Genomic DNA, 27,500 nt, shown 5'->3' with positions numbered 1-27,500 from the left:
GGAGGGGTGCTCTCATCTTATCAACCAACATAGACAGGGCTCTAACTCCTCTAGCTCCACAATGAAATAGGGTGCAGGCCAGGCAGCAGACTGTTAGCCAGCCTGCCAGCATAGTGGAGTCTGCCACTAGCACAGTCAGTGTAGTCAGCTCAGCTATCACCATTGAGACCGTGTCTGTGCCTCGACCTAGGTTGGGCAAAACTAAACATGGCGGTGTTCGCCTTAGCAATCTCACTAGGATAAAGACCACCTCCATTCCTGTCATTATTGAAAGAGATCATGATACCTCACATCTCAAAATAGGGCTACTTAATGTTAGATCCCTTACTTCAAAGGCAATTATAGTCAATTAACTAATCACTGATCATAATCTTGATGTGATTGGCCTGACTGAAACATGGCTTAAGCCTGATGAATTTACTGTGTTAAATGAGGCCTCACCTCCTGGCTACACTAGTGACCATATCCCCTGTGCATCCCGCAAAGGCAGAGGTGTTGCTAACATTTACGATAGCAAATTTAAATTTACAAAAAAATATATATGTTTTCATCTTTTGGGCTTCTCGTCATGAAATCTATGCAGCCTACTCAATCACTTTTTATAGCTACTGTTTACAGGCCTCCTGGGCCATATACAGCGTTCCTCACTGAGTTCCCTGAATTCCTATCGGACCTTGTAGTCATAGCAGATAATATTCTAATCTTTGGTGACTTTAATATTCACATGGAAAAGTCCACAGACCCACTCCAAAAGGCTTTCAGAGCCATCATCGACTCAGTGGGTTTTGTCCAACATGTCTCTGGACCCACTCACTGTCACAGTCATACGCTGGACCTAGTTTTGTCCCATGGAATAAATGTTGTGGATCTTAATGTTTTTCCTCATAATCCTGGACTATCGGACCACTATTTTATTACGTTTGCAATTGCAACAAATAATCTGCCCAGACCCCAACCAAGGAACATCAAAATTTGTGCTATAAATTCACAGACAACACAAAGATTCCTTGATGTCCTTCCAGATTCCCTCTGTCTACCCAAAGACGCCAGAGGACAAAAATCAGTTAACCACCTAACTGAGGAACTCAATTTAACCTTGTGCAATACCCTAGATGCAGTTGCACCCCTAAAAACTAAAAACATCTCTCATAAGAAACTAGCTCCCTGGTACACAGAAAATACCCGAGCTCTGAAGCAAGCTTCCAGAAAATTGGAACGGAAATGGCGCCACAGCAAACTGGAAGTCTTCCGACTAGCTTGGAAAGACAGTACCGTGCAGTACCGAAGAGCCCCTACTGCTGCTCGATCATCCTATTTTTCTAACTTAATTGAGGAAAATAAGAACAATCCAAAATTCCTTTTTGATACTGTCACAAAGCTAACTAAAAAGCAACATTCCCCAAGAGAGGATGGCTTTCACTATAGCAGTGATAAATTCATGAACTTCTTTGAGGAAAAGATTATGATTATTAGAAAGCAAATTACGGACTCCTCTTTAAATCTGTGAATTCCTTCAAAGCTCAGTTGTCCTGAGTCTGCACAACTCTCCCAGGACCTAGGATCAAGAGAGACGCTCAAGTGTTTTAGTACTATATCTCTTGACACAATGATGAAAATAATCATGGCCTCTAAACCTTCAAGCTGCATACTGGACCCTATTCCAACTAAACTACTGAAAGAGCTGCTACCTGTGCTTGGCCCTCCTGTGTTGAACATAATAAATGGCTCTCTATCCACCGGATGTGTACCAAACTCACTAAAAGTGGCAGTAATAAAGCCTCTCTTGAAAAAGCCAAACCTTGACCCAGAAAATATAAAAAACTATCGGCCTATATCGAATCTTCCATTCCTCTCAAAAAATGTAGAAAAGGCTGTTGCGCAGCAACTTACTGCCTTCCTGAAGAGAAAAAATGTATACGAAATGCTTCAGTCTGGTTTTAGACCCCATCATAGCACTGAGACGGCACTTGTGAAGGTGGTAAATGACATTTTAATGGCATCGGACCGAGGCTCTGCATCTGTCCTCGTGCTCCTAGACCTTAGTGCTGCTTTTGATACCATCGATCACCACATTCTTTTGGAGAGATTGGAAACCCAAATTGGTCTACACGGACAAGTTCTGGCCTGGTTTAGATCTTATCGGTTGGAAAGATATCAGTTTGTCTCTGTGAATGGTTTGTCCTCTGACAAATCAACTGTAAATGTCGGTGTTCCCCAAGGTTCCGTTTTAGGACCACTATTGTTTTCACTATATATTTTACCTCTTGGGGATGTTATTCGAAAACATAATGTTAACTTTCACTGCTATGCGGATGACACACAGCTGTACATTTCAATGAAACATGGTGAAGCCCCAAAATCGCCCTTGCCAGAAGCATGTGTTTCAGACATAAGGAAGTGGATGGCTGCAAACTTTCTACTTTTAAACTCGGACAAAACAGAGATGCTTGTTCTAGGTCCCAAGAAACAAAGAGATCTTCTGTTGAATCTGACAATTAATCTTAATGGTTGTACAGTCGTCTCAAATAAAACTGTGAAGGATCTCTGCGTTACTCTGGACCCTGATCTCTCTTTTGAAGAACATATCAAGACCATTTCAAGGACAGCTTTTTTCCCATCTACGTAACATTGCAAAAATCAGAAACTTTCTGTCCAAAAAAGATGCAGAAAAATGAATCCATGCTTTTGTCACTTCTAGGTTAGACTACTGCAATGCTCTACTTTCCGGCTACCCGGATAAAGCACTAAATACACTTCAGTTGGTGCTAAATACGGCTGCTAGAATCCTGACTAGAACCCAAAAATGTGATCATATTACTCCAGTGCTAGCCTCTCTACACTGGCTTCCTGTCAAAGCGAGGGCTGATTTCAAGGTGTTACTGCTAACCTACAAAGCATTACATGGGCTTGCTCCTACCTATCTCTCTGATTTGGTCCTGCCGTACATACCTACACGTACGCTACGGTCACAAGACGCAGGCGTCCTAATTGTCCCTAGAATTTCTAAGCAAACAGCTGGAGGCAGGGCTTTCTCCTATAGAGCTCCATTTTTATGGAACGGTCTGCCTACCCATGTCAGAGACGCAAACTCGGTCTCAACCTTTAAGTCTTTACTGAAGACTCATCTCTTCTGTTATGCAGGTGAATGAGGACCCAAAAGCGACTTGGCGAAAACAGAGTTTTTAATCCAGTAAGAAACTTTACAAAACAAAAAGCATAATACTACTCGTAAAGACGAGAACAGACTGGAGACTTGATCGAGAACTGCAGGTTGCCTCGGGAAGGCACTTGAACCTAGCAGACTCAGACACCTGCTCACCACGCAGCATCTGAGGGAAACACGACACGACAGGGCAAAACATAGACACAGCACGGTGAATTATAGATAAGGATCCGACAGGCGGGAACGGAAAACAAGGAGAGAAATAGGGACTCTAATCAGGGAAAAGGATCGGGAACAGGTGTGGGAAGACTAAATGATTGATTAGGGGAATAGGAACAGCTGGGAGCAGGAACGGAACGATAGAGAGAAGAGAGAGCGAGAGAGGGAGGGGGAGAGAGAGGGATAGAAAGAGGGAAAGAACCTAATAAGACCAGCAGAGGGAAACGAATAGAAGGGGAAGCACAGGGACAAGACATGATAATTAATGACAAAACATGACAGTACCCCCCCACTCACCGAGCGCCTCCTGGCGCACTCGAGGAGGAACCCTGGCGGCAACGGAGGAAATCATCAATAAGCGAACGGTCCAGCACGTCCCGAGACGGAACCCAACTCCTCTCCTCAGGACCGTAACCCTCCCAATCCACTAAGTATTGGTGACCCCGTCCCCGAGAACGCATGTCCATGATCTTACGTACCTTGTAAATAGGTGCGCTCTCGACAAGGACGGGAGGGGGGGAGGGAAGACGAACGGGGGTGCGAAGAAAGGGCTTGACACAGGAGACATGGAAGACAGGATGGACGCGACGAAGATGTCGCGGAAGAAGCAGTCGCACAGCGACAGGATTGACGACCTGGGAGACACGGAACGGACCAATGAACCGCGGAGTCAACTTACGAGAAGCTGTCGTAAGAGGAAGGTTGCGAGTGGAAAGCCACACTCTCTGGCCGCAACAATACCTTGGACTCTTAATCCTGCGTTTATTGGCGGCTCTCACAGTCTGTGCCCTGTAGCGGCAAAGTGCAGACCTCACCCTCCTCCAGGTGCGCTCACAACGTTGGACAAACGCTTGAGCGGAGGGAACGCTGGACTCGGCAAGCTGGGATGAGAACAGAGGAGGCTGGTAACCCAGACTACTCTGAAACGGAGATAACCCGGTAGCAGACGAAGGAAGCGAGTTGTGAGCGTATTCTGCCCAGGGGAGCTGTTCTGCCCAAGACGCAGGGTTTCTGAAAGAAAGGCTGCGTAGTATGCGACCAATCGTCTGATTGGCCCTCTCTGCTTGACCGTTAGACTGGGGATGAAACCCGGAAGAGAGACTGACGGACGCACCAATCAAACGACAGAACTCCCTCCAAAACTGTGACGTGAATTGCGGGCCTTGTCTGAAACGGCGTCTAACGGGAGGCCGTGAATTCTGAACACATTCTCGATAATGATTTGTGCCGTCTCCTTAGCGGAAGGAAGTTTAGCGAGGGGAATGAAATGTGCCGCCTTAGAGAACCTATCGACAACCGTAAGAATCACAGTCTTCCCCGCAGACAAAGGCAGACCGGTAATGAAGTCTAGGGCGATGTGAGACCATGGTCGAGAAGGAATGGGGAGCGGTCTGAGACGACCGGCAGGAGGAGAGTTACCCGACTTAGTCTGCGCGCAGTCCGAACAAGCAGCCACGAAACGGCGCGTGTCACGCTCCTGAGTCGGCCACCAAAAGCGCTGGCGAATAGACGCAAGAGTGCCTCGAACACCGGGATGACCAGCTAACTTGGCAGAGTGAGCCCACTGAAGAACAGCCAGACGAGTGGAAACAGGAACGAAAAGGAGGTTACTAGGACAAGCGCGCGGCGACGCAGTGTGCGTGAGTGCTTGCTTAACCTGTCTTTCAATTCCCCAGACTGTCAACCCGACAACACGCCCATAAGGAAGAATCCCCTCGGGATCAGTAGAAGCCACAGAAGAACTAAACAGACGGGATAAGGCATCAGGCTTGGTGTTCTTGCTACCCGGACGGTAAGAAATCACAAACTCGAAACGAGCGAAAAACAACGCCCAACGAGCTTGACGGGCATTAAGTCGTTTGGCAGAACGGATGTACTCAAGGTTCTTATGGTCTGTCCAAACGACAAAAGGAACGGTCGCCCCCTCCAACCACTGTCGCCATTCGCCTAGGGCTAAGCGGATGGCGAGCAGTTCACGGTTACCCACATCATAGTTGCGCTCAGATGGCGACAGGCGATGAGAAAAATAAGCGCAAGGATGAACCTTATCGTCAGACTGGAAGCGCTGGGATAGAATGGCTCCCACGCCTACCTCTGAAGCGTCAACCTCGACAATGAATTGTCTAGTGACGTCAGGAGTAACGAGGATAGGAGCGGACGTAAAACGTTCTTTTAGAAGATCAAAAGCTCCCTGGGCGGAACCGGACCACTTAAAACACGTCTTGACAGAAGTAAGAGCTGTGAGAGGGGCAGCAACTTGACCGAAATTACGAATGAAACGCCGATAGAAATTAGCGAAACCTAAAAAGCGCTGCAACTCGACACGTGACCTTGGAACGGGCCAATCACTGACAGCTTGGACCTTAGCGGAATCCATCTGAATGCCTTCAGCGGAAATAACGGAACCGAGAAAAGTAACGGAGGAGACATGAAAAGAGCACTTCTCAGCCTTCACGTAGAGACAATTCTCTAAAAGGCGCTGTAGAACACGTCGAACGTGCTGAACATGAATCTCGAGTGACGGTGAAAAAATCAGGATATCGTCAAGATAGACAAAAACAAAGATGTTCAGCATGTCTCTCAGAACATCATTAACTAATGCCTGAAAAACAGCTGGCGCATTGGCGAGACCAAACGGCAGAACCCGGTACTCAAAATGCCCTAACGGAGTGTTAAACGCCGTTTTCCACTCGTCCCCCTCTCTGATGCGCACGAGATGGTAAGCGTTACGAAGGTCCAACTTAGTAAAGCACCTGGCTCCCTGCAGAATCTCGAAGGCTGATGACATAAGGGGAAGCGGATAACGATTCTTAACCGTTATGTCATTCAGCCCTCGATAATCCACGCAGGGGCGCAGAGTACCGTCCTTCTTCTTAACAAAAAGAACCCCGCCCCGGCCGGAGAGGAAGAAGGCACTATGGTACCGGCGTCAAGAGACACAGATAAATAATCCTCGAGAGCCTTACGTTCGGGAGCCGACAGAGAGTATAGTCTACCCCGAGGAGGAGTGGTCCCCGGAAGGAGATCAATACTACAATCATACGACCGGTGAGGAGGAAGGGAGTTGGCTTGGGACCGACTGAAGACCGTGCGCAGATCATGATATTCCTCCGGCACTCCTGTCAAATCGCCAGGTTCCTCCTGAGAAGTGGGGACAGAAGAAATGGGAGGGATGGCAGACATTAAGCACTTCACATGACAAGATACGTTCCAGGATAGGATAGAATTACAAGACCAATTAATAGAAGGATTATGACATACTAGCCAGGGATGACCCAAAACAACAGGTGTAAAAGGTGAACGAAAAATCAAAAAAGAAATAGTCTCACTGTGGTTACCAGATACTGTGAGAGTTAAAGGTAGTGTCTCAAATCTGATACTGGGAAGATGACTACCATCTAAGGCAAACATGGGCGTAGGCTTGTCTAACTGTCTGAAAGGAATGTTATGTTTCCGAACCCATGCTTCGTCCATGAAACAACCCTCAGCCCCAGAGTCAATCAAGGCACTGCATGTAGCACCCGAACCGGTCCAGCGTAGATGGACCGACATAGTAGTACAGGATCTAGATGAAGAGACCTGAGTAGTAGCGCTCACCAGTAGCCCTCCGCTTACTGATGGGCTCTGGCCTCTTACTGGACATGAATTAACAAAATGTCCATCAAATCCGCAATAGAGGCACAGGCGGTTGGTGATCCTCCGTTCCCTCTCCTTAGTCGAGATGCGAATCCCTCCCAGCTGCATGGGCTCAGTCTCAGAGCCAGAGGAGGGAGATGGTTGCGATGCGGAGCAGGGAAACACCGTTGATGCGAGCTCTCTTCCACGAGCCTGGTGACGAAGCTCTACCCGTCGTTCTATGCGGATGGCGAGAGCAATCAAAGAGTCCACACTGGAAGGAACCTCCCGAGAGAGAATCTCATCTTTGACCACTGTGTGGAGTCCCTCCAGAAAACGAGCGAGCAGCGCCGGCTCGTTCCAGTCACTAGAGGCACCAAGAGTACGAAACTCTATAGAGTAATCCGTTATGGATCGATCACCTTGGCATAGGGAAGCCAGGGCCCTAGAAGCCTCCCCACCAAAAACTGAACGGTCAAAAACCCGAATCATCTCCTCTTTAAAGTTCTGGTAATTGTTAGAACAATCAGCCCTTGCCTCCCAGATAGCTGTGCCCCACTCTCGGGCCCGGCCAGTAAGGAGTGAAATGACGTAAGCAACCCGAGCTCTCTCACTAGAGTATGTGTTGGGTTGGAGAGAGAACACAATATCACACTGGGTGAGAAAGGAGCGGCACTCCGTGGGCTGCCCGGAGTAGCAAGGTGGGTTATTAACCCTAGGTTCCGGAGGCTCGGCAGGCCAGGAAGTAACAGGTGGCACGAGACGAAGACTCTGGAACTGTCCAGAGAGGTCGGAAACCTGAGCGGCCAGGTTCTCCACGGCATGGCGAGCAGCAGACAATTCCTGCTCGTGTCTGCCGAGCATGGCTCCTTGGATCTTGACGGCAGTGTTACGAGCCTCTGTAGTCGCTGGGTCCATTCCTTGGTCGGATCCTTCTGTTATGCAGGTGAATGAGGACCCAAAAAGCGACTTGGCGAAAACAGAGTTTTTAATCCAGTAAGAAACTTTACAAAACAAAAAGCATAATACTACTCGTAAAGACGAGAACAGACTGGAGACTTGATCGAGAACTGCAGGTTGCCTCGGGAAGGCACTTGAACCTAGCAGACTCAGACACCTGCTCACCACGCAGCATCTGAGGGAAACACGACACGACAGGGCAAAACATAGACACAGCACGGTGAATTATAGATAAGGATCCGACGGGGCAGGAACGGAAAACAAGGAGAGAAATAGGGACTCTAATCAGGGAAAAGGATCGGGAACAGGTGTGGGAAGACTAAATGATTGATTAGGGGAATAGGAACAGCTGGGAGCAGGAACGGAACGATAGAGAGAAGAGAGAGCGAGAGAGTGAGAGAGGGAGGGGGGAGAGAGAGGGATAGAAAGAGGGAAAGAACCTAATAAGACCAGCAGAGGGAAACGAATAGAAGGGGAAGCACAGGGACAAGACATGATAATTAATGACAAAACATGACATCTTCAGTGGGTCATATGATTGAGTGTAGTCTGGCCCAGGAGTGGGAAGGTGAACGGAAAGGCTCTGGAGCAACGAACCGCCCTTGCTGTCTCTGCCTGGCCGGTTCCCCTCTTTCCACTGGGATTCTCTGCCTCTAACCCTATTACAGGGGCTGAGTCACTGGCTTACTGGGGCTCTCTCATGCCGTCCCTGGAAGGGGTGCGTCACCTGAGTGGGTTGATTCACTGATGTGGTCATCCTGTCTGGGTTGGCGCCCCCCCCTTGGGTTGTGCCATGGTGGAGATCTTTGTGGGCTATACTCTGCCTTGTCTCAGGATGGTAAGTTGGTGGTTGAAGATATCCCGCTAGTGGTGTGGGGGCTGTGCTTTGGCAAAGTGGGTGGGGTTATATCCTTCCTGTTTGGCCCTGTCCGGGGGTGTCCTCGGATGGGGCCACAGTGTCTCCTGACCCCTCCTGTCTCAGCCTCCAGTATTTATGCTGCAGTAGTTATGCTGCTCGGGTCAGTTTGTTATATCTGGAGTACTTCTCCTGTCCTATTCAGTGTCCTGTGTGCGTTCTCTAATTCTCTCCTTCTCTCTTTCTTTCTCTCTCTCAGAGGACCTGAGCCCTAGGACCATGCCCCAGGACTACCTGACATGATGACTCCTTGCTGTCCCCAGTCCACCTGGCCATGCTGCTGCTCCAGTTTCAACTATTCTGCCTTATTATTATTCGACCATGCTGGTCATTTATGAACATTTGAACATCTTGGCCATGTTCTGTTATAATCTCCACCCGGCACAGCCAGAAGAGGACTGGCCACCCCACATATGCTCTCTCTAATTCTCTCTTTCTTTCTCTCTCTCAGAGGACCTGAGCCCTAGGACCATGCCCCAGGACTACCTGACATGATGACTCCTTGCTGTCCCCAGTCCACCTGGCCATGCTGCTGCTCCTGTTTCAACTGTTCTGCCTTATTATTATTCAACCATGTTGGTCATTTATGAACATTTTAACATCTTGGCCATGTTCTGTTATAATCTCCACCCGGCACAGCCAGAAGAGGACTGGCCACCCCACATAGCCTGGTTCCTCTCTAGGTTTCTTCCTAGGTTTTGGCCTTTCTAGGGAGTTTTTCCTAGCCACTGTGCTTCTACACCTGCATCGCTTGTTGTTTGGGGTTTTAGGCTGGATTTCTGTACAGCACTTTGAGATATCAGCTGATGTACGAAGGGCTATATAAATAAATTTGATTTGATTTGAGTTCATAAAAGGAAATTAGCTGAAATAAATGAATTTGGCTCTAATCTATGGATTTCACATGACTGGGAATACAGATATGCATCTGTTTGCAACAGATACCTTTAAAAAAAGGTACGCCATACATGCTGTCTGCCATCTGTGTGCCAGTGGCCATCGAAGGTGAGCATTTGCCCACTAAGGTTGGTTACAACGCAGAACTGCAGTCAGGTCAAGACCCTGGTGAGGACGACAAGCACGCAGATGAGCTTCCCTGAGATGGTTTCAAATCAGCTTCTTGAAATGCCACATCTGTCAGGTGGATGGATTATCTTGAAAAAGGAGAAATGCTCACTAACAGGAATGTAAATACATTTGTGCACAGCTTTTAATGCGTATAGAACATCTCTGGGACTTTTTATTTCAGCTCATAAAACATGGGACCAACACTTTACATGTTACAGGTATATTTTTGTTCAGTGTAAATTGACTGGCCGGATCTACTTTCAGCCAATTGTTTCCAGATGCAGGGGACTGTACAGGAGGGAGAGAGGAGAGATCAATACAGATGTATAGCATTCCCTGAGATTCAGAGCCCTACAGCTTATGTTGGCTGTCGTACCATCCCTTTTCTCATTGAGCCAGAGAGAGGGAGAGGAGATGCATGTCAGTGGAGAAGGGATCATACTGTGAAGGGATCATACTGTGACCGAGAGAAAACCAGAGACATTTGGCTCCTACTTTGTCCTTTAAAGCTGCAATATGTAACCCTTTGGGCGACCCAACCAAATTTGCATAGATATATATATATTCGTTATAGATCTGTCATTCTCATTGAATGCAATTCTAAGAAGTGGAAGATCTGTTCTATGTGTGCTATTTCTATGCTCCCCCTTCTGAAGTTTCACTTTTGCATCTTTTACTTCCAGCTTCAAACAGCTGGAAATACAATATGTTTGGTTATGGAAAATATATTTCACAGCCATTTAGATGGTACAATGATTCTCTACACTATACTTTCTTGTTTTGTCACAAACTGAAATTGGGTAAACTCTTTTTGCAACCAGGAAATGGTGGAGCGATTTCTGTATAGTGCATCTTCACGTGAATCCCTACCACCTCCGACCCCCAGAACAACTCAATGTTGTTTCATGTCTAGAACCTCTATCCACACTAAGTGGCCTGTTGATGAAGGCTGGTGTGTGTGTGTGTGTGTGTGTGTGTGTGTGTGTGTGTGTGTGTGTGTGTGTGTGTGTGTGTGTGTGTGTGTGTGTGTGTGTGTGTGTGTGTGTGTGTGTGTGTGTGTGTGTGTGTGTGTGTGTGTGTGTGTGTGTGTGTGTGTGTGTGTGTGTGTGTGTGTGTGTGTGTGTGTGTGCAGACACGCTGGTATGGTCCATTATTGTCAAGTGTAACCAGATGAGCGACGGGCTATGGTTACATATGATGGATTGAACACAAATGTTTTCTCTTCCACTAATCAGAAGTAAATCAATAATAAAAAGCTAATGTACATAAGAGCAGAGAGGACCATTTAAGCAATGGTGAGTTGATCTTGTACAAATATACAGTACGTTGGCAGCATAAATAGACTTAGGTTTGAAACGTTTTCATTTGACATTTCTTGGCTGGTCTCGGTTCTGTTGAAATACAGCTCAGCCCTGCATATTGGCCTGCTGTAGAAACCTCCTCTAAGAGCCTGTGGTAGATCAGAGTCCAGTTTCAAAGGTATGTCTTGATGGGTGAGGTAAGAGGGTTCAGACCATACAGCAAATATTCTTTGATTAATGAGTTGTCTCATCTGTCCTGTGCACCTAGATATACAACAAAGGCTTCACACCTCATCACGTCTCACTTTCATGTACAGAACTCACATACACTCACACACAAATGAGATGGCTAAGCTGCAGAGCCCTCGCTAAACCAAACATCATGTCCAATCAGCTGATTCCATCTCTATTTTATGGACCCAATAACAGACTGGCGACATGATACAGATCAGAAGGTTTTACATACACCACTCACACACACTGTAAAACACACATACGTGAACACACACTGTAAAACACACATACGTGAACACACACTGTAAAACACACATACGTGAACACACACTAATAGGGTGCATCAGGGATGTATGGTGTAAGAATTCCTTTAAAATAACTTCTTTCTGTCTGAGAGTAGAATCCAATCCCTTTCTTGGTGCCTTGTATAATACCAGTCCCTATCAGTCATACATCTTTCCCAGCTTGTCAGCCTCCACATCATGTGATCCCTTGAAAATAACAAACAGGTGTGCCCAGGCTCTCAGAAGTGGGAGAGTGGGTGTGTCTCTAAGCTGCCTTCTGTGTGTGACAAGCTGTGCCATTGCTCACACTCTCTGTGTGTGACAAGCTGTGCCATTGCTCACACTCTCTGTGTGTGACAAGCTGTGCCATTGCTCACACTCTCTGTGTGTGACAAGCTGTGCCATTGCTCACACTCTCTGTGTGTGACAAGCTGTGCCATTACTCACACTCTCTGTGTGTGACAAGCTGTGCCATTGCTCACACTCTCTGTGTGTGACAAGCTGTGCCATTGCTCACACTCTCTGTGTGTGACAAGCTGTGCCATTGCTCACACTCTCTGTGTGTGACAAGCTGTGCCATTGCTCACTCTCTGTGTGTGACAAGCTGTGCCATTGCTCACACTCTCTGTGTGTGACAAGCTGTGCCATTGCTCACACTCTCTGTGTGTGACAAGCTGTGCCATTGCTCACACTCTCTGTGTGTGACAAGCTGTGCCATTGCTCACACTCTCTGTGTGTGACAAGCTGTGCCATTGCTCACACTCTCTGTGTGTGACAAGCTGTGCCATTGCTCACACTCTCTGTGTGTGACAAGCTGTGCCATTGCTCACACTCTCTGTGTGTGACAAGCTGTGCCATTGCTCACACTCTCTGTGTGTGACAAGCTGTGCCATTGCTCACACTCTCTGTGTGTGACAAGCTGTGCCATTGCTCACACTCTCTGTGTGTGACAAGCTGTGCCATTGCTCACACTCTCTGTGTGTGACAAGCTGTGCCATTGCTCACACTCTCTGTGTGTGACAAGCTGTGCCATTGCTCACACTCTCTGTGTGTGACAAGCTGTGCCATTGCTCACACTCTCTGTGTGTGACAAGCTGTGCCATTGCTCACACTCTCTGTGTGTGACAAGCTGTGCCATTGCTCACACTCTCTGTGTGTGACAAGCTGTGCCATTGCTCACACTCTCTGTGTGTGACAAGCTGTGCCATTGCTCACACTCTCTGTGTGTGACAAGCTGTGCCGTTGCTCACACTCTCTGTGTGTGACAAGCTGTGCCATTGCTCACTCTCTGTGCTGTTGTTGAAATGTAATATGTCCGTCACGTTCTGCTCTGATTATCTAAATGGTGCAGTCTGGAATTACAGCCTTATAGTGTTGAGCCCAGGACAAGGCCTGTAAATACTGTGTGTGTGTGTGTGTGTGTGTGTGTGTGTGTGTGTGTGTGTGTGTGTGTGTGTGTGTGTGTGTGTGTGTGTGTGTGTGTGTGTGTGTGTGTGTGTGTGTGTGTGTGTGTGTGTGTGTGTGTGTGTGTGTGTGTGTGTGTGTGTGTGTGTGTGTGTGTGTGTGAGAGAGAGAGTGTAGGAGGTTGAATTTAACTCATGTAAAGAGTAGCATTCTTTTCTATCTCAACCCCAGCATAAATAAACAGTCAGATTAAAGTGGATTTGAAAGTTTCTCTCTTTTCCAGATTAAATAAAAAAAAGAAAAAGAAATGCTAAAGTGTGTTCCTACAAACGTTATTTTCATAAAGTGCACTAAAAGGCCTTATCTAAGGCTTAGAGTCATTTAGCTTTTTAGAGAGGAAGCCTAAAGAGTGTGTCTGGAGCAGGGAGAGAGGGAGAGATGGAAAGTTGGAGTGGGAGAAACTGAGAGAGTTTGTGTGTGTTTGGTAAGCAGTACGGATTGGAAATCCCAGTTTCCCAGACATGGTTGATTGGTAAAGTTCACTGTACCACCACTTCGCATAGTCAGTTAGCCTTTCATATCCACTTGATCATTTATTCCTGTTCTATACGCCATCAGGCCAATATAGGCTACCTGTCACGGCCATTGGTGGGAGAAGGAGTAGACCAAAAGGCAGCGTGGTAAGTGTTCATGTTGTAAATTTAATCAACTGAACACCGAATACAAACAAACAAAAGAATAAAGGAAAAGCGAAACAGTCCCGTGTGGTGAAAACACTGTAACGGAAAACAATCACCTACAACTCAAAATGGGAAAACAGGCTACCTAAGTATGGCCCTCAATCAGAGACAACGATAGACAGCTGCCTCTGATTGAGAACCATACCAGGCCAAACACATAGAAAAGGAAACCTAGACCTACAACATAGAATACCCACCCACATCACACCCTGACCAAACTAAAAATAGAAACATACACAGCAATCTACAGTCAGGGCGTGACACTACCTCCCTAACCCTGTAGGTAATACAATAGAAGTCTATATATCTAGGTTAAATGAAGCAGCATAGCTACTCTACCGAGCTGACTGGACCTGTGTGTGTGTCACACACCTCAAAACACAGTTTGTAAACAATCAACAGCCGGATGGACTGCCAGGAATAGACTCCTCTCTCACAGCCTGGAACCCCTTCAGGCCTCTTTATAATTCTTTAGGCAGGCCTGTGTTTGTGTCGCTGTTTAGCCACTGAGTGAAATCACTCTGCCTGTGGTCCCTGGGAGTCTAGTGATCAGACCACTGTTGGGTATAGAGGCCCTCAGTCACCCTCGGTCAGGCCTGATCAAGAGGCCCCATGACTGGGTATGGCTCCAGCTTCCCTGCCTGTCCCCTGTGTCTCTTTGGGTGTCCCAGTCCTGGCTGTTCCTCTTGGACGAGCCCATTATCCTAGAGGTTAGGAGGCTCCAGTCATGCCTGCAATAGCTAGTGGCCCTTCAGATGGTGATGGCGGAGTGGACCGAGTGCGACAGCTCAGCTATACATGTCCCAAGCTGAGAGAGCTGAGAGAGGCCACACCGGAAAGTAGAAGGAAACAGCCTATAGGTTCAGACCTCAGATCAGTTTAGTGTTTGTCCTTCTGATGGTTGAGGTTAGGATACGGGGTAAGGTGATCTGATCCTAGAACTGTGTTTTCCCCAGAGAGAGGGAAGTGTTTGGCCTGCTAATAAAGGGATTAGAGGCCACCAGGGACTGAGATCTGAGGATGACTGATCACAGACAGACAGACAGACATAGACAGACAGAGAGACAGAGAGAGAGAGAGAGAGAGAGAGAGAGAGAGAGAGAGAGAGAGAGAGAGAGAGAGAGAGAGAGAGAGAGAGAGAGAGAGAGAGAGAGAGAGAGAGAGAGAGAGAGAGAGTTATATATATAGAGAGAGAGAGAGAGATAAAGGCTAATTTCACTATCAGAAGTCACCCATAGCTCCATTGAAAACCAGCCATTCGTTCCACGCTAATTTCCTCACAGAGACCCAGCAGACACATTTACTGTCAGCAATAAAACTACACTCCATTAAGACTGGACAGGAGAGGACAGGAGGAGGAAGAGAGAAGGCTGGTTGGCGTGTCAGTGTGAGTCAGATACATAAAGAGAGTGAGGGTGTGTGTATGCCCCATCTGTGTGTGTGGTCGCCCTGCCCAGACATTTACCCACTAGACTGTGGAATGTTTTTTCTGTGGGAGAATATTACCCCGGTTGCCATAAGAGATGGCAATAAGACTCTCTCTCTCCCTCAGAACCCCTGATAACTCTTTTCTCTATCTCACTCTCCCCAGTCCCTCTCTCTCTGCTTCTCCCTCCCCAGTCCCTCTCTCTCTGCTTCTCCCTCCCCAGTCCCTCTCTCTCTGCTTCTCCCTCCCCCTTTCTCTCTCTCCGCTCCTCCCTCCCCCTCAATCTCTCTCTGCTTCTCCTTCCCCCTCCCTCTCTCTCTGCTTCTCCCTCCCCAGTCCCTCTCTCTCTGCTTCTCCCTCCCCCTCCCCCTCTCTCTGGTTCTCTCTCTGCTTCTCTCTCCCCCTCTCTCTGCTTCTCCCTCCCCCTCCCTCTCTCTCTGCTTCTCCCTCCTGCTCCCCCTCCCTCTCTGCTTCTCCCTCCCCCTCCCTCTCTCTCTGCTTCTCCCTCCCCCTCCCTCTCGCTCTGCTTCTCCCTCCCCCCCCTCTCTCTGCTTCTCCCTCCCCTCCCTCTCTCTCTGCTTCTCCCTCCCCATGCCTCTCTCTCTGCTTATCCCTCCCCCTCTCTCTCTCTGCTTCTCCCTCCCCCTCTCTCTGCTTCTCCCTCCCCCTCCCTCTCTCTCTGCTTCTCCCTCCCCCTCCCTCTCTCTCTCCCTCCCTCTCTCTCTCTCTCTCTCTGCTTCTCCCTCCCCCTCCCTCTCTGCTTCTCTCTCCCTCTCTCTCTCTCTGCTTCTCCCTCCCCTCCCTCTCTCTCTGCTTCTCCCTCCCCTGCTTCCTCTCTCTCTCTCTGCTTCTCCCTCCCCTCCCTCTCTCTCTGCTTCTCCATCCCCCTCTCTCTCTGCTTCTCCCTCCCTGGTCCTCTCTCTCTGCTTCTCCCTCCCCTCTCCTCTCTCTCTGCTTCTCTCTCCTCTCTCTCTCTGCTTCTCCCTCCCCCTCTCTCTGCTTCTCCCTCCCCTCCCTCTCTCTGCTTCTCCCTCCCTCCCCTCCCTCTCTCTCCGCTTCTCCTCCCCCTCGCTCTCTCTCTGCTTCTCCCTCAACTCCTCTCTGCTTCTCCCTCCCCCTCCCTCTCTCTCTGCTTCTCCCTCCCCCTCTCTCTCTGCTTCTCCCTCCCCTTCCTCTCTCTCCTCTCTCTGCTTCTCCCTCCCCCTCTCTCTGCTTCTCCCTCTCCCTCTCTCTCTCTGCTTCTCCCTCCCTCCCCCTCCTCTCTCTCTGCCCCCTCCCTCTCCCTCTATCTCTGCTTCTCCCTCCCCATCTCTCTCTGCTTCTCCCTCCCCCTCCATCTCTCTCTGCTTCTCCCTCCCCCTCGCTCTCTCTCTGCTTCTCCCTCCCCCTCTCTCTGCCCCCTCCCCCTCTCTCTGCTTCTCCCTCCCCCTCCCTCTCTCTCTCCTGCTTCTCCCTCCCCCTCGCTCTCTCTCTGCTTCTCCCTCCCCCTCTCTCTGCTTCCCCCTCCCCCTCCCTCTCTCTCTGCTTCTCCCTCCCTCCCCCTCCCTCTATCTCCGCTTCTCCCTCCCCCTCGCTCTCTCTCTGCTTCTCCATCCCTCCCCCTCCCCCTCCTCTCTCACTCTGCTTCTCTCTCTCTCTCCTCTCTCTCTCTCTCCCTCCCCCTCTCTCTCTCTGCTTCTCCCTCCTCCTCCTCTCTCTCTCTGCTTCTCCCTCCCCCTCCTTCTCTCTCTGCTTCTCCCTCCCCTCTCTCTCTGCCCCCTCCCCTCTCTGCTCTCTCTCTGCTTCTCCCTCCCCTCCATCTGCTTCTGCCCCCTCCCTCTCTGCTTCTCCCTCCCTCCTCCTCCCCCTCTCTGCTTCTCCCTCCCCTCCCTCTCTCTCTGCTTCTCCCTCCCCTCCCTCTCTCTCTGCTTCTCCCTCCCCCTCTCTCTCTGCTTCTCCCTCCCCTCTCTCTGCTTCTCCCTCCCCCTCCCTCTCTCTCTGCTTCTCCCTCCCTCTGGTCTCCTCTCTCTCTCTGCTTCTCCCTCCCCTCGCTCTCTCTGCTTCTCCCTCCCTCTCCCTCTCTGCTTCTCCCTCCCCCTCCTTCGCTCTCTGCTTCTCTCTCTCCTCTCTCTCTCTGCCCCCTCCCCCCCCTCTCTCTCTGCTTCTCCCTCCCCCTCCCTCTCTGCTTCTCCCTCCCCCTCCATCTCTCTCTGCTTCTCCCTCCCTCCTCTCTCTCTCTGCCCCCTCCCCTCCCCCTCTCTCTCTTCTCCTCCTCCCTCCGCCTCCCTCTCTCTCTCTTCTCTGGTCCCCTCTCTCTCTCTGCTTCTCCCTCCCCTCTCTCTCTCTCTCTCTTCTCTCCCACTCCCTCTCTCTCTGCTTCTCCCTCCCCCTCTCTCTCTCTCTCTGCTTCTCTCCCCCTCTCTCTCTGCTTCTCCCATCCCCTCCTCTCTCTCTGCTTCTCTCTCTCTCCCTCTCTCTCTGCTTCTCCCTCCCCTTCCTCTCTCTCTGCTTCTCACTCCCCTTCCTCTCTCTCTCTTCTCCCTCTGGTTCTCTCTCTGCTTCTCCCTCCCTCTCTCTCTGCTTCTCCCTCCCCCCCCTCCCTGCTTCTCCCTCCCCCTCCCCCTCTCTCTGCTTCTCCCTCCCTCCCCCTCCCTCCCTCTCTCTCCGCTTCTCCTCTCTCTCCTCTGCTCTCTCTCTGCTTCTCCCTCCCTCCTCTCTGCTTCTCCCTCCCCTCCCTCTCTCTCTGCTTCTCCCTCCCCCTCCCTCTCTCTCTGCTTCTCCCTCCCCCTCTCTCTCTCTCTGCTTCTCCCTCCCTCTCTCTCTGCTTCTCTCTCTCCCTCCTGCTTCTCTCTCTGCTTCTCCCTCCCCCTCTCTCTCTCTCTGCTTCTCCCTCCCCCTCCCTCTCTCTCCCCACTTCTCCCTCCCCCTCGCTCTCTCTCTGCTTCTCCCTCCCTCTCCTTCTCTCTCTCTTCTCTCTCTGGTTCCTCCTCTCTCTCTGCCCCCCCTCTCTCTCTGCTTCTCCCTCCCTCTCTCTCTGCTTCTCCCTCCCCTCCATCTCTCTCTGCTTCTCCCTCCCCTCTCTCTGCCCCCTCCCCTCCCCTCTCTCTGCTTCTCCCTCCCTCTCCCTTTCTCTCTCTCTCTGCTTCTCTCTCCCCCCTCCTCTGCTTCTCTCTCTCCCCTCTCTCTGCTTCTCCCTCTCCTCCCTCTCTATCTCTGTTCTCCCTCCCCTCCCTCTCTCTCTGGTTCTCCCTCCTCACTCTCTCTCTGCTTCTTCCTCCCCCCCCTCTCTGCTTCTCCCTCCCACTCCCTCTCTCTCTGCTCTCTCCTCCTCCTCTGGTTCTCCTCTCTCTCTGCTTCTCCCTCCCCCTCTCTATCTGCTTCTCCCTCCCCCTTCCTCTCTCTCTGCTTCTCCATCCCCCTCTCTCTGCTTCTCCCTCCCCCTCTCTCTCTGCTTCTCCCTCCCTCTCTCTCTCTCTCTCCCTCCCCTCCTCCTCTCTCTGCTTCTCCCTCTCCCTCCCCTCTCTCTGCCTCTCCCTCCCTCCCCTCCCTCTCTCTCCTGCTTCTCCCTCCTCCTCACTCTCTCTCTGCTTCTCCCTCCCCCTCCCTCTCTGCTTCTCCTGCTCCCCTCCCTCTCTCTCTGCTTCTCCCTCCCCCTCCCTCTCTGCTTCTCCCTCCCCCTCCCTCTCTCTCTGCTTCTCCCTCCCCCTCCCTCTCTCTTTCTGCTTCTCCCTCCCCCTCTCTCTCTGCTTCTCCCTCCCCCTCTCTCTGCTTCTCCCTCCCCTCCTTCTCTCTCTCTGCTTCTCCCTCTCTCTCCACTCTCCCTCCCCCCTCGCTCTCTCTCTGCTTCTCCCTCCCTCCCCCTCCCTCTCTGCTTCTCCCTCCCCTCCTTCTCTCTCTGCTTCTCTCTCTCTCTCTCTCTCTGCTGCCCCCTCTCTATCTCTGCTTCTCCCTCCCCCCTCCCTCTCTGCTTCTCCTCTCCCTCTCTCCATCTCTCTCTGCTTCTCCCTCCCCTCCTCTCTCTCTGCTCTGCCCCCTCCCTCTCCCCTCTCTCTGCTTCTCTGCTTCTCCTCTCCCCCTCCCTCTCTCTCTGCTTCTCTCTCCCCCCTCTCTCTGCTTCTCCCTCCCCCTCTCTCTGCTTCTCCCTCTCTGCTTCTCCCTCTCTCTCTGCTTCTCCCTCCCCCTCTCTCTCTCTGCTTCTCCCTCCCCTCTCTCTTCTCTCTCTCTCTTCTCTCTCCCCCTCTCTCTGCTTCTCTCCCTCTTCTCCCTCTCTCTCTGCTTCTCTCTCCCCTCTCTCTCCCTCTCTCTCTGCTTCTCCCTCCCCTCTCTCTCTGCTTCTCCCTCTCCTTCTCTCTCTCTGCTTCTCAATCCCCCTCTCTGCTTCTCCCTCCCTCCTCTCTCTCTCTGCTTCTCCCTCCCCTCTCTCTCTTCTTCTCCCTCCCCTTCCTCTCTCTCTCTTCTCTCTCCCCCTTCCTCTCTCTCTCCCTTCTCCCTCTCTCTCTCTCTCTGCTTCTCTCCCCCTCTCTCTGCTTCTCCCTCCCCCTCTCTCTGCTTCTCCCTCCCTCCCCTCTGGTCTCTCTGCTTCTCTCCCCTCTCTCTCTCTCTGCTTCTCCCTCCCTCCCTCTCTGCTTCTCCCTCCCCCCCTCTCTCTCTGCTTCTCCCTCCCTTCCTCTCCTCTCTGCTTCTCCCTCCCCCTCTCTCTGCTTCTCCCTCCCCTCTCTCTCTCTCTCTCTGCTTCTCCCTCCCTCCCCTCTCTCTCTCTGCTCCCCTCCTCCTCCCTCTCTCTCTCTCTTCTCCCTCCCCCTCCCTTTCTGCTTCTCCCTCCCCTCCATCTCTCTCTGCTTCTCCCTCCCCCCCATCTCTCTCTGCTTCTCTCTCCCCTCCTCTCTCTCTGCCCCCTCCCCTCCCCCTCTCTCTGCTTCTCCCTCCCCTCCCTCTCTCTCTGCTTCTCCCTCCCTCTCCCCCCCCCTCCCCCTCTCTCTGCTTCTCCTCCCCCCTCTCTCTCTCTCTGCTTCTCCCTCCCTCTCTCTCTGCTTCTCCCTCCCTCCCTCTCTCTCTCTCTGCCCTCTGCCCCTCCCTCTCTCTCTGCTTCTCCCTCCCCCTCCCTTCTCTGCTTCTCCCTCTCCTCCATCTCTCTCTGCTTCTCTCTCTCCCCCTCTCATCTCTCTCTGCTTCTCCCTCCCCTCCTCTCTCTCTGCCCCCCTCCCTCTCCCCTCTCTCTCTTCTCCTCCCTCCCCTCCCCCTTCTCTCTCTGCTTCTCCCTCCCTCCCCTCCCCCTCTCTCTGCTTCTTCTCTCCCCCCTCGCTCTCTCTCTGCTTCTCCCTCCCCTCCCTTTCTGCTTCTCCCTCCCTCCATCTCTCTCTCTTCTCCCTCCACCTCCATCTCTCTCTGCTTCTCCCTCCCCTCCTCTCTCTCTGCCCCTCTCTCCCTCTCTCTCTCTCTGCTTCTCTTCTCTCCCCCTCCTCTCTCTCTCCCTTCTCCCTCTCTCTCCTCGCTTCTCTCTCTCTCTCTCCCTCTCTCTGCTCTCTCTCTCTCTCCTTCTCCCTCCCTCCTCCTCTCTCTCTGCCCTCTCCCCTCTGCTCTCCCCCCTCTCTCTGCTTCTCCCTCCCTCTCCTCCCTCTCTCTCTCCGCTTCTCTCTCTCCCCCTCGCTCTCTCTCTGCTTCTCCCTCCCTCTCCTCTGGTTCTCTCTCTCCCTTCTCCCTCCCCCTCCCTCTCTCTCTGCTTCTCCCTCCCTCCCTGCTTCTCCTCCTCTCTCTCTGCTCCCCCGCTCTCTCTGCTTCTCCCTCTCCCTCCCTTTCTGCTTCTCCATCCCCTCCATCTCTCTCTGCTTCTCCCTCCCCTCCTCTCTCTCTGCTTCTCCCTCCCCTCCCTCTCTCTCTGCTTCTCCCTCCCTCCCCTCCTCTCTCTCTGCCCTCCCTCCCCCCCCTATCTCTGCTTCTCCCTCCCCTCCCTCTCTGCTTCTCCCTCCCCTCCATCTCTCTCTGCTTCTCTCCCCTCCTCTCTCTCTCTCCCTCCCCTCCCCTCTCTGCTTCTCCCTCCCTCCCCCTCTCTCTCTCTCCCTCTCTCTTCTCTCTCCCCCCCTCTGTCTCTCTGCTTCTCTCTCCCACTCCCTCTCTCTCTGCTTCTCCCTCTCTGCTCCCTCTCTCTCTGCTTCTCCATCCCCACTCTCTCTGCTTCTCTCTCCCCTCTCTCTCTCTGCTTCTCCCTCCCTCTCTCTCTCTGCTTCTCCCTCCCCTCCTCTCTCTCTCTGCTTCTCCCTCTCCTCTCTCTCTCTTCTCCCTCCCTCTCCTCTCTCTCTGCTTCTCTCCTCCACCTCTCTCTGCTTCTCCCTCCCTCTCTCTCTGCTTCTTCCTCCCCCTCTCTGGTCTGCTTCTCCCTCCCCTCCCCCTCTCTCTGCTTCTCCCTCCCCCTCCCTCTCTCTCTGCTTCTCCCTCCCTCTCTCTCTGCTTCTCCCTCCCCTTCCTCTCTGCTTCTCCCTCCCCTCCCTCTCTCTCTGCTTCTCCCTCCTCCCTCTCTCTCTGCTTCTCCCTCCCCTTCCTCTCCCTCTGCTTCTCCCTCCCCCTCTCTCTGCTTCTCTCTCCCCCCCCTCTCTCTCTGCTTCTCTGCTCTCTCCCTCCTCCCCCCTCCCTCTATCTCCGCTTCTCCCTCCCCTCGCTCTCTCTCTGCTTCTCCATCCCTCCCCCTCCCTCTCTGCTTCTCCCTCCCTCCTTCTCACTCTGCTTCTCTCTCTCCTCCTCTCTCTCTCCCCTCTCTGCCCCCTCTCTCTCTCTTCTCTTCTCCCTCCCCCCCCTCTCTCTGCTTCTCCCTCCCCTCCTTCTCTCTCTGCTTCTCCCTCCCCTCTCTCTCTCTGCCCCCTCCCCCTCTCTCTCTGCTTCTCCCTCCCCTCCATCTGCTTCTGCCCACCCTCTCTCTGCTTCTCCCTCCCCTCCCTGCCCCCCTCTCTCTCCGCTTCTCCCTCCCCCTCCCTCTCTCTCTGATCCACTGCCAGTGTCTGATTCTCTTGCCCAACCCACGGCCCAACTTCCAGAGAGAAGCCAGAAGACTGGACCAGTGAGACATTAGTGAGACACCAAATGGTGTCTCTTCTCTTCCTTCAGTGCATGGAGTTAGTCCCCACAGGGGACAGCAGAGAACAGTACTAAAGCATGTATGGTGTTTGTGAACCGACCTTCTCGTAGTATTTGACCTCGTAGTCCAGTATGATGCCATTGGGTCTCTCTGGTTCCAGCCAGGACAGAGAGATGCTGTTACGAGACGTGCGATCCTTCCTGATCACAGTCACAGGAGAAGGGGCTGGAGAGAGGCAGAGGGGGAGAGATTATTGACCATTTTGCACAACATCTACGAGCAGGTCACAGGAATTTAATGCAGCATGTTCAGTCAGCAGTCTGTATCCTGTTAACAGTTCATATTAAAGGGGTTCCTGTTGGTCGAATTGAGTTAGTTAGTTAGTTAGAGATAGTTCATCAGAGGAACTATAGGGAAACATTAGAATATACCCCAGGAAATATACACCTCCTTCCTCCTTCCCTGCCCCCAGTGTATAACCCTCCTACCATCCCTCCTTCTCTGCCCCAGTGTATTACCCTCCTACCATCCCTCCTTCTCTGCCCCAGTGTATAACCCTCCTACCATCCCTCCTTCTCTGCCCCAGTGTATTACCCTCCTACCATCCCTCCTTCTCTGTCCCAGTGTATTACCCTCCTGCCATCCCTCCTGCTCTGCCCCAGTGTATTACCCTCCTACCATCCCTCCTTCCCTGCCCCAGTGTATAACCCTCCTGCCATCCCTCCTTCTCTGCCCCAGTGTATAACCCTCCTACCATCCCTCCTTCTCTGCCCCAGTGTATTACCCTCCTACCATCCCTCCTTCTCTGCCCCAGTGTATAACCCTCCTACCATCCCCCTTCTCTGCCCCAGTGTATAACCCTCCTACCATCCCTCCTTCTCTGCCCCAGTGTATTACCCTCCTACCATCCCCCTTCTCTGCCCCAGTGTATAACCCTCCTACCATCCCTCCGTCTCTGCCCCAGTGTATAACCCTCCTAGCATCCCTCCTTCCCTGCCCCAGTGTATTACCCTCCCACCATCCCTCTTTCCCTGCCCCAGTGTATAATGCTCCTGCCATCCCTCCTTCCCTGCCCCAGTGTATTACCCTCCTACCATCCCTCCTTCTCTGACCAGTGTATTACCCTCCTACCATCCCTCCTTCTCTGCCCCAGTGTATTACCCTCCTACCATCCCTCCTTCCCTGCCCCAGTGTATTACCCTCCTACCATCCCTCCTTCTCTGCCCCAGTGTCTAACCCTCCTACCATCCCTCCTTCTCTGCCCCAGTGTCTAACCCTCCTACCATCCCTCCTTCCCTGCCCCCAGTGTATTACCCTCCTACCATCCCTCCTTCCCTGCCCCAGTGTATTACCCTCCTACCATCCCTCCTTCCCTGCCCCAGTGTATTACCCTCCTACCATCCCTCCTTCCCTGCCCCAGTGTATTACCCTCCTACCATCCCTCCTTCTCTGACCAGTGTATTACCCTCCTACCATCCCTCCTTCCCTGCCCCAGTGTATAATGCTCCTACCATCCCTCCTTCCCTGCCCCAGTGTATTACCCTCCTACCATCCCTCCTTCCCTGCCCCAGTGTATTACCCTCCTACCATCCCTCCTTCTCTGACCAGTGTATTACCCTCCTACCATCCCTCCTTCTCTGCCCCAGTGTATTACCCTCCTACCATCCCTCCTTCCCTGCCCCAGTGTATTACCCTCCTACCATCCCCCCTTCCCTGCCCCAGTGTCTAACCCTCCTACCATCCCTCCTTCCCTGCCCCCAGTGTATTACCCTCCTACCATCCCTCCTTCTCTGCCCCAGTGTATAACCCTCCTACCATCCCTCCTTCTCTGCCCCAGTGTATTACCCTCCTACCATCCCTCCTTCCCTGCCCCCAGTGTATTACCCTCCTACCATCCCTCCTTCTCTGCCCCAGTGTATAACCCTCCTACCATCCCTCCTTCTCTGCCCCAGTGTATTACCCTCCTGCCATCCCTCCTTCTCTGCCCCAGTGTATAACCCTCCTACCATCCCTCCTTCCCTGCCCCCAGTGTATTACCCTACTAACATCCCTCCTTCTCTGCCCCAGTGTCTAACCCTCCTACCATCCCTACTTCTCTGCCCCAGTGTATAACCCTCCTACCATCCCTCCTTCTCTGCCCCAGTGTCTAACCCTCCTACCATCCCTACTTCTCTGCCCCAGTGTCTAACCCTCCTACCATCCCTCCTTCTCTGCCCCAGTGTATAAACCTCCTACCATCCCTCCTTCTCTGCCCCAGTGTATTACCCTCCTAGTGTATTATCCCTCCTTCTCTGCCCCAGTGTATTACCCTAACCCCTACCATCCCTCCTTCTCTGCCCCAGTGTCTAACCCTCCTACCATCCCTCCTTCTCTGCCCCAGTGTATTACCCTCCTACCATCCCTCCATTCTCTGCCCCAGTGTATTACCCTCCTACCATCCCTCCTTCTCTGCCCCAGTGTATTACCCTCCTACCATCCCTCCTTCCCTGCCCCAGTGTATTACCCTCCTACCATCCCTCCTTCTCTGCCCCAGTGTCTAACCCTCCTACCATCCCTCCTTCTCTGCCCCAGTGTATTACCCTCCTACCATCCCTCCTTCTCTGCCCCAGTGTATTACCCTCCTACCATCCCTCCTTCTCTGCCCCAGTGTATCCTACCCTCCTACCATCCCTCCTTCCCTGCCCCAGTGTATTACCCTCCTACCATCCCTCCTTCTCTGCCCCAGTGTCTAACCCTCCTACCATCCCTCCTTCTCTGCCCCAGTGTATTACCCTCCTACCATCCCTCCTTCTCTGCCCCAGTGTATTACCCTCCTACCATCCCTCCTTCCCTGCCCCAGTGTATTACCCTCCTACCATCCCTCCTTCTCTGCCCCAGTGTCTAACCCTCCTACCATCCCTCCTTCTCTGCCCCAGTGTCTAACCCTCCTACCACCCCTCATTCCCTGCCCCAGTGTATTACCCTCCTACCATCCCTCCTTCTCTGCCCCAGTGTATTACCCTCCTACCATCCCTCCTTCTCTGCCCCAGTGTCTAACCCTCCTACCATCCCTCCTTCTCTGCCCCAGTGTATTACCCTCCTACCATCCCTCCTTCTCTGCCCCAGTGTATTACCCTCCTACCATCCCTCCTTCTCTGCCCCAGTGTATTACCCTCCTACCATCCCTCCTTCTCTGCCCCAGTGTATTACCCTCCTACCATCCCTCCTTCTCTGCCCCAGTGTCTAACCCTCCTACCATCCCTCCTTCTCTGCCCCAGTGTCTAACCCTCCTACCACCCCTCATTCCCTGCCCCAGTGTATTACCCTCCTACCATCCCTCCTTCTCTGCCCCAGTGTCTAACCCTCCCACCATCCCTCACTCTCATGTCGCCTCGCCTTGGGACCTCACATGGTCTCAATCTAGCACTGTAATTCAACTCAGGACTCGCTCCTTCTCTCCCTCCATTCCTCTCTCCCTTTCTTTTTTCCACTTCTACAGTTGTGTAATTGCTAGCTGCAGCTGAGAGGCCAGGCGGCCATGAGCTTTAAGTTCATTAGACCACAGGAAACAACAAGTTTGTCTTTGAAAATGTTCGAGCCTTTCTTGATTCTGATGATACAACTTTCGAACGGCTGGCACTTTTTTCCACTGGAAGTTATTTTCTCTCTGTTAATGAATCTATTTGGAGCGAGTCTGTTTTCACTCTTCTCCCTTGTTCCCTCTCCCTTTCTCTCATTCCCTCTTTCTCTCATTCCCAGTTTCTGATAGGGGTATAGATGTTGTTTAATTGGTTCTGTGGTTTATGGGTGTAATGATTTATTGTGTCTGAGCAGGACACTGGTTTGATGCTGGGTATATTTATTTTACTCTCTCTCTCTCTCTCTCTCTCTCTCTCTCTCTCTCTCTCTCTCTCTCTCTCTCCTCTCTCTCTCTCTCTCTCTCTCTCTCTCTCTCTCTCTCTCTCTCTCTCTCTCTCTCTCTCTCTCTCTGTGAACAGTTCTGGAGGGCTTCCTGGCCTCAAGAGAAATGTCTCCTTCTTTCTCTCTGGCCCCCAATTCTTCCCCAATAGCTCACTGCAGAGACGAGAGGATGCACGAGAGGACTGCACTCGTGAAGGTGGTAAATTACCTTTTAATGGCGTCAGACCAAGGCTCTGTGTCCTCGCGCTCCTAGACCTTAGTGTCGCTTTCGACACCATATATCACCACATTTTTTGGAGTGATTGGAAATAATTGGTCTTAGCGGAAAAGTTGTTGCCTGGTTTAGATCGTATCTGTCGTAAAGATATCAGTTAGTCTCTGTGGATGGTTTGTCTTCTGGCAAATCAATGATAAGTTTAGGTGTTACTTAAGGTTCCGTTCTAGGACCACCATGGTTTTCACTATATATGCTACCTCTTAGTGATGTCGTTTGGAAAGACAATGTCAACTTTCACTGCTTTGCAGACCACACAGCTGTACATTTCGATGAAACTTGGTGAAGCCCCAAAATGGTCTACCCTGGAAGCCTGTGTTTCTGACATAAGGAAGTGGATGGTGGCACATTTTTTTTATTTTAAACTGGGACAAAACAGAGAAGCTAAATAGGGCTGATAGACTCTTGACTAGAACTCACAAATGTGATCATATTACTGTGATCATATTACTCTGGTGCTAGCTTCTGGTTAAGGCTAGGGCTGATTTGCTCCTACCCATCTCGCTGATTTGGTCCTGCTGTACATACCTACATGTGCGCTTCGTTCACAAGACGCAGGACTCCTTATTTTTCCTAGAATTTCTAAGCAAACAGCTGGAGGCAGAGCTTTCTCCTATAGAGCTACATTTTTATGGAATCACCTGCCAATCCATGAGACGTAGACTCTGTCTCAATCCTATCTATACTGAAAACTCATTTCTTCAGTAGGTCCTATAATTGAGTGTAGTCTGGCCCAGGGGTGTGAAGGTAAATGCCAATGTACTGGAGTGACAAACCACCCTTGCTGTCTCTGCCTGGCCGGCTCCCCTCTCTCCATTGGGATTCTCTGCCTCTGACCCTATTACGAGTCACTGGCTTGCTCGCACTCTCACATGCAGTCCCTAGGAGGGGTGCATCACATCATGCCAGGCTTTCTTTTGCTATACTCTACTTGAGTGGGTTAAGTCACTG

The 27,500-nt window shown here is 51.6% G+C and overlaps 1 protein-coding gene across 1 annotated transcript in view; it reads right to left on the bottom strand.

Moving 5' to 3' along the window:
• The window catches only part of LOC124018381 (ephrin type-A receptor 3-like), a gene marked incomplete at its 5' end in the record, with an annotated part of 85,433 nt that overhangs the window by 51,501 nt on the left and 6,432 nt on the right, over positions 1-27,500 (bottom strand). Inside the window, one exon of the mRNA XM_046333670.1 lies at positions 22,476-22,600. Within this exon, the coding sequence (XP_046189626.1) occupies positions 22,476-22,600 (125 nt within the window). The remainder of the gene's footprint in view (positions 1-22,475; positions 22,601-27,500) is intronic.

Source organism: Oncorhynchus gorbuscha, unplaced genomic scaffold (genome assembly GCF_021184085.1).
Source record: "Oncorhynchus gorbuscha isolate QuinsamMale2020 ecotype Even-year unplaced genomic scaffold, OgorEven_v1.0 Un_scaffold_499, whole genome shotgun sequence".
NCBI lineage: Eukaryota > Metazoa > Chordata > Actinopteri > Salmoniformes > Salmonidae > Oncorhynchus > Oncorhynchus gorbuscha.
The sequence above is the reverse complement of the archived record's forward strand: the minus strand, read 5'-3'. Positions and strand labels throughout refer to the sequence as shown.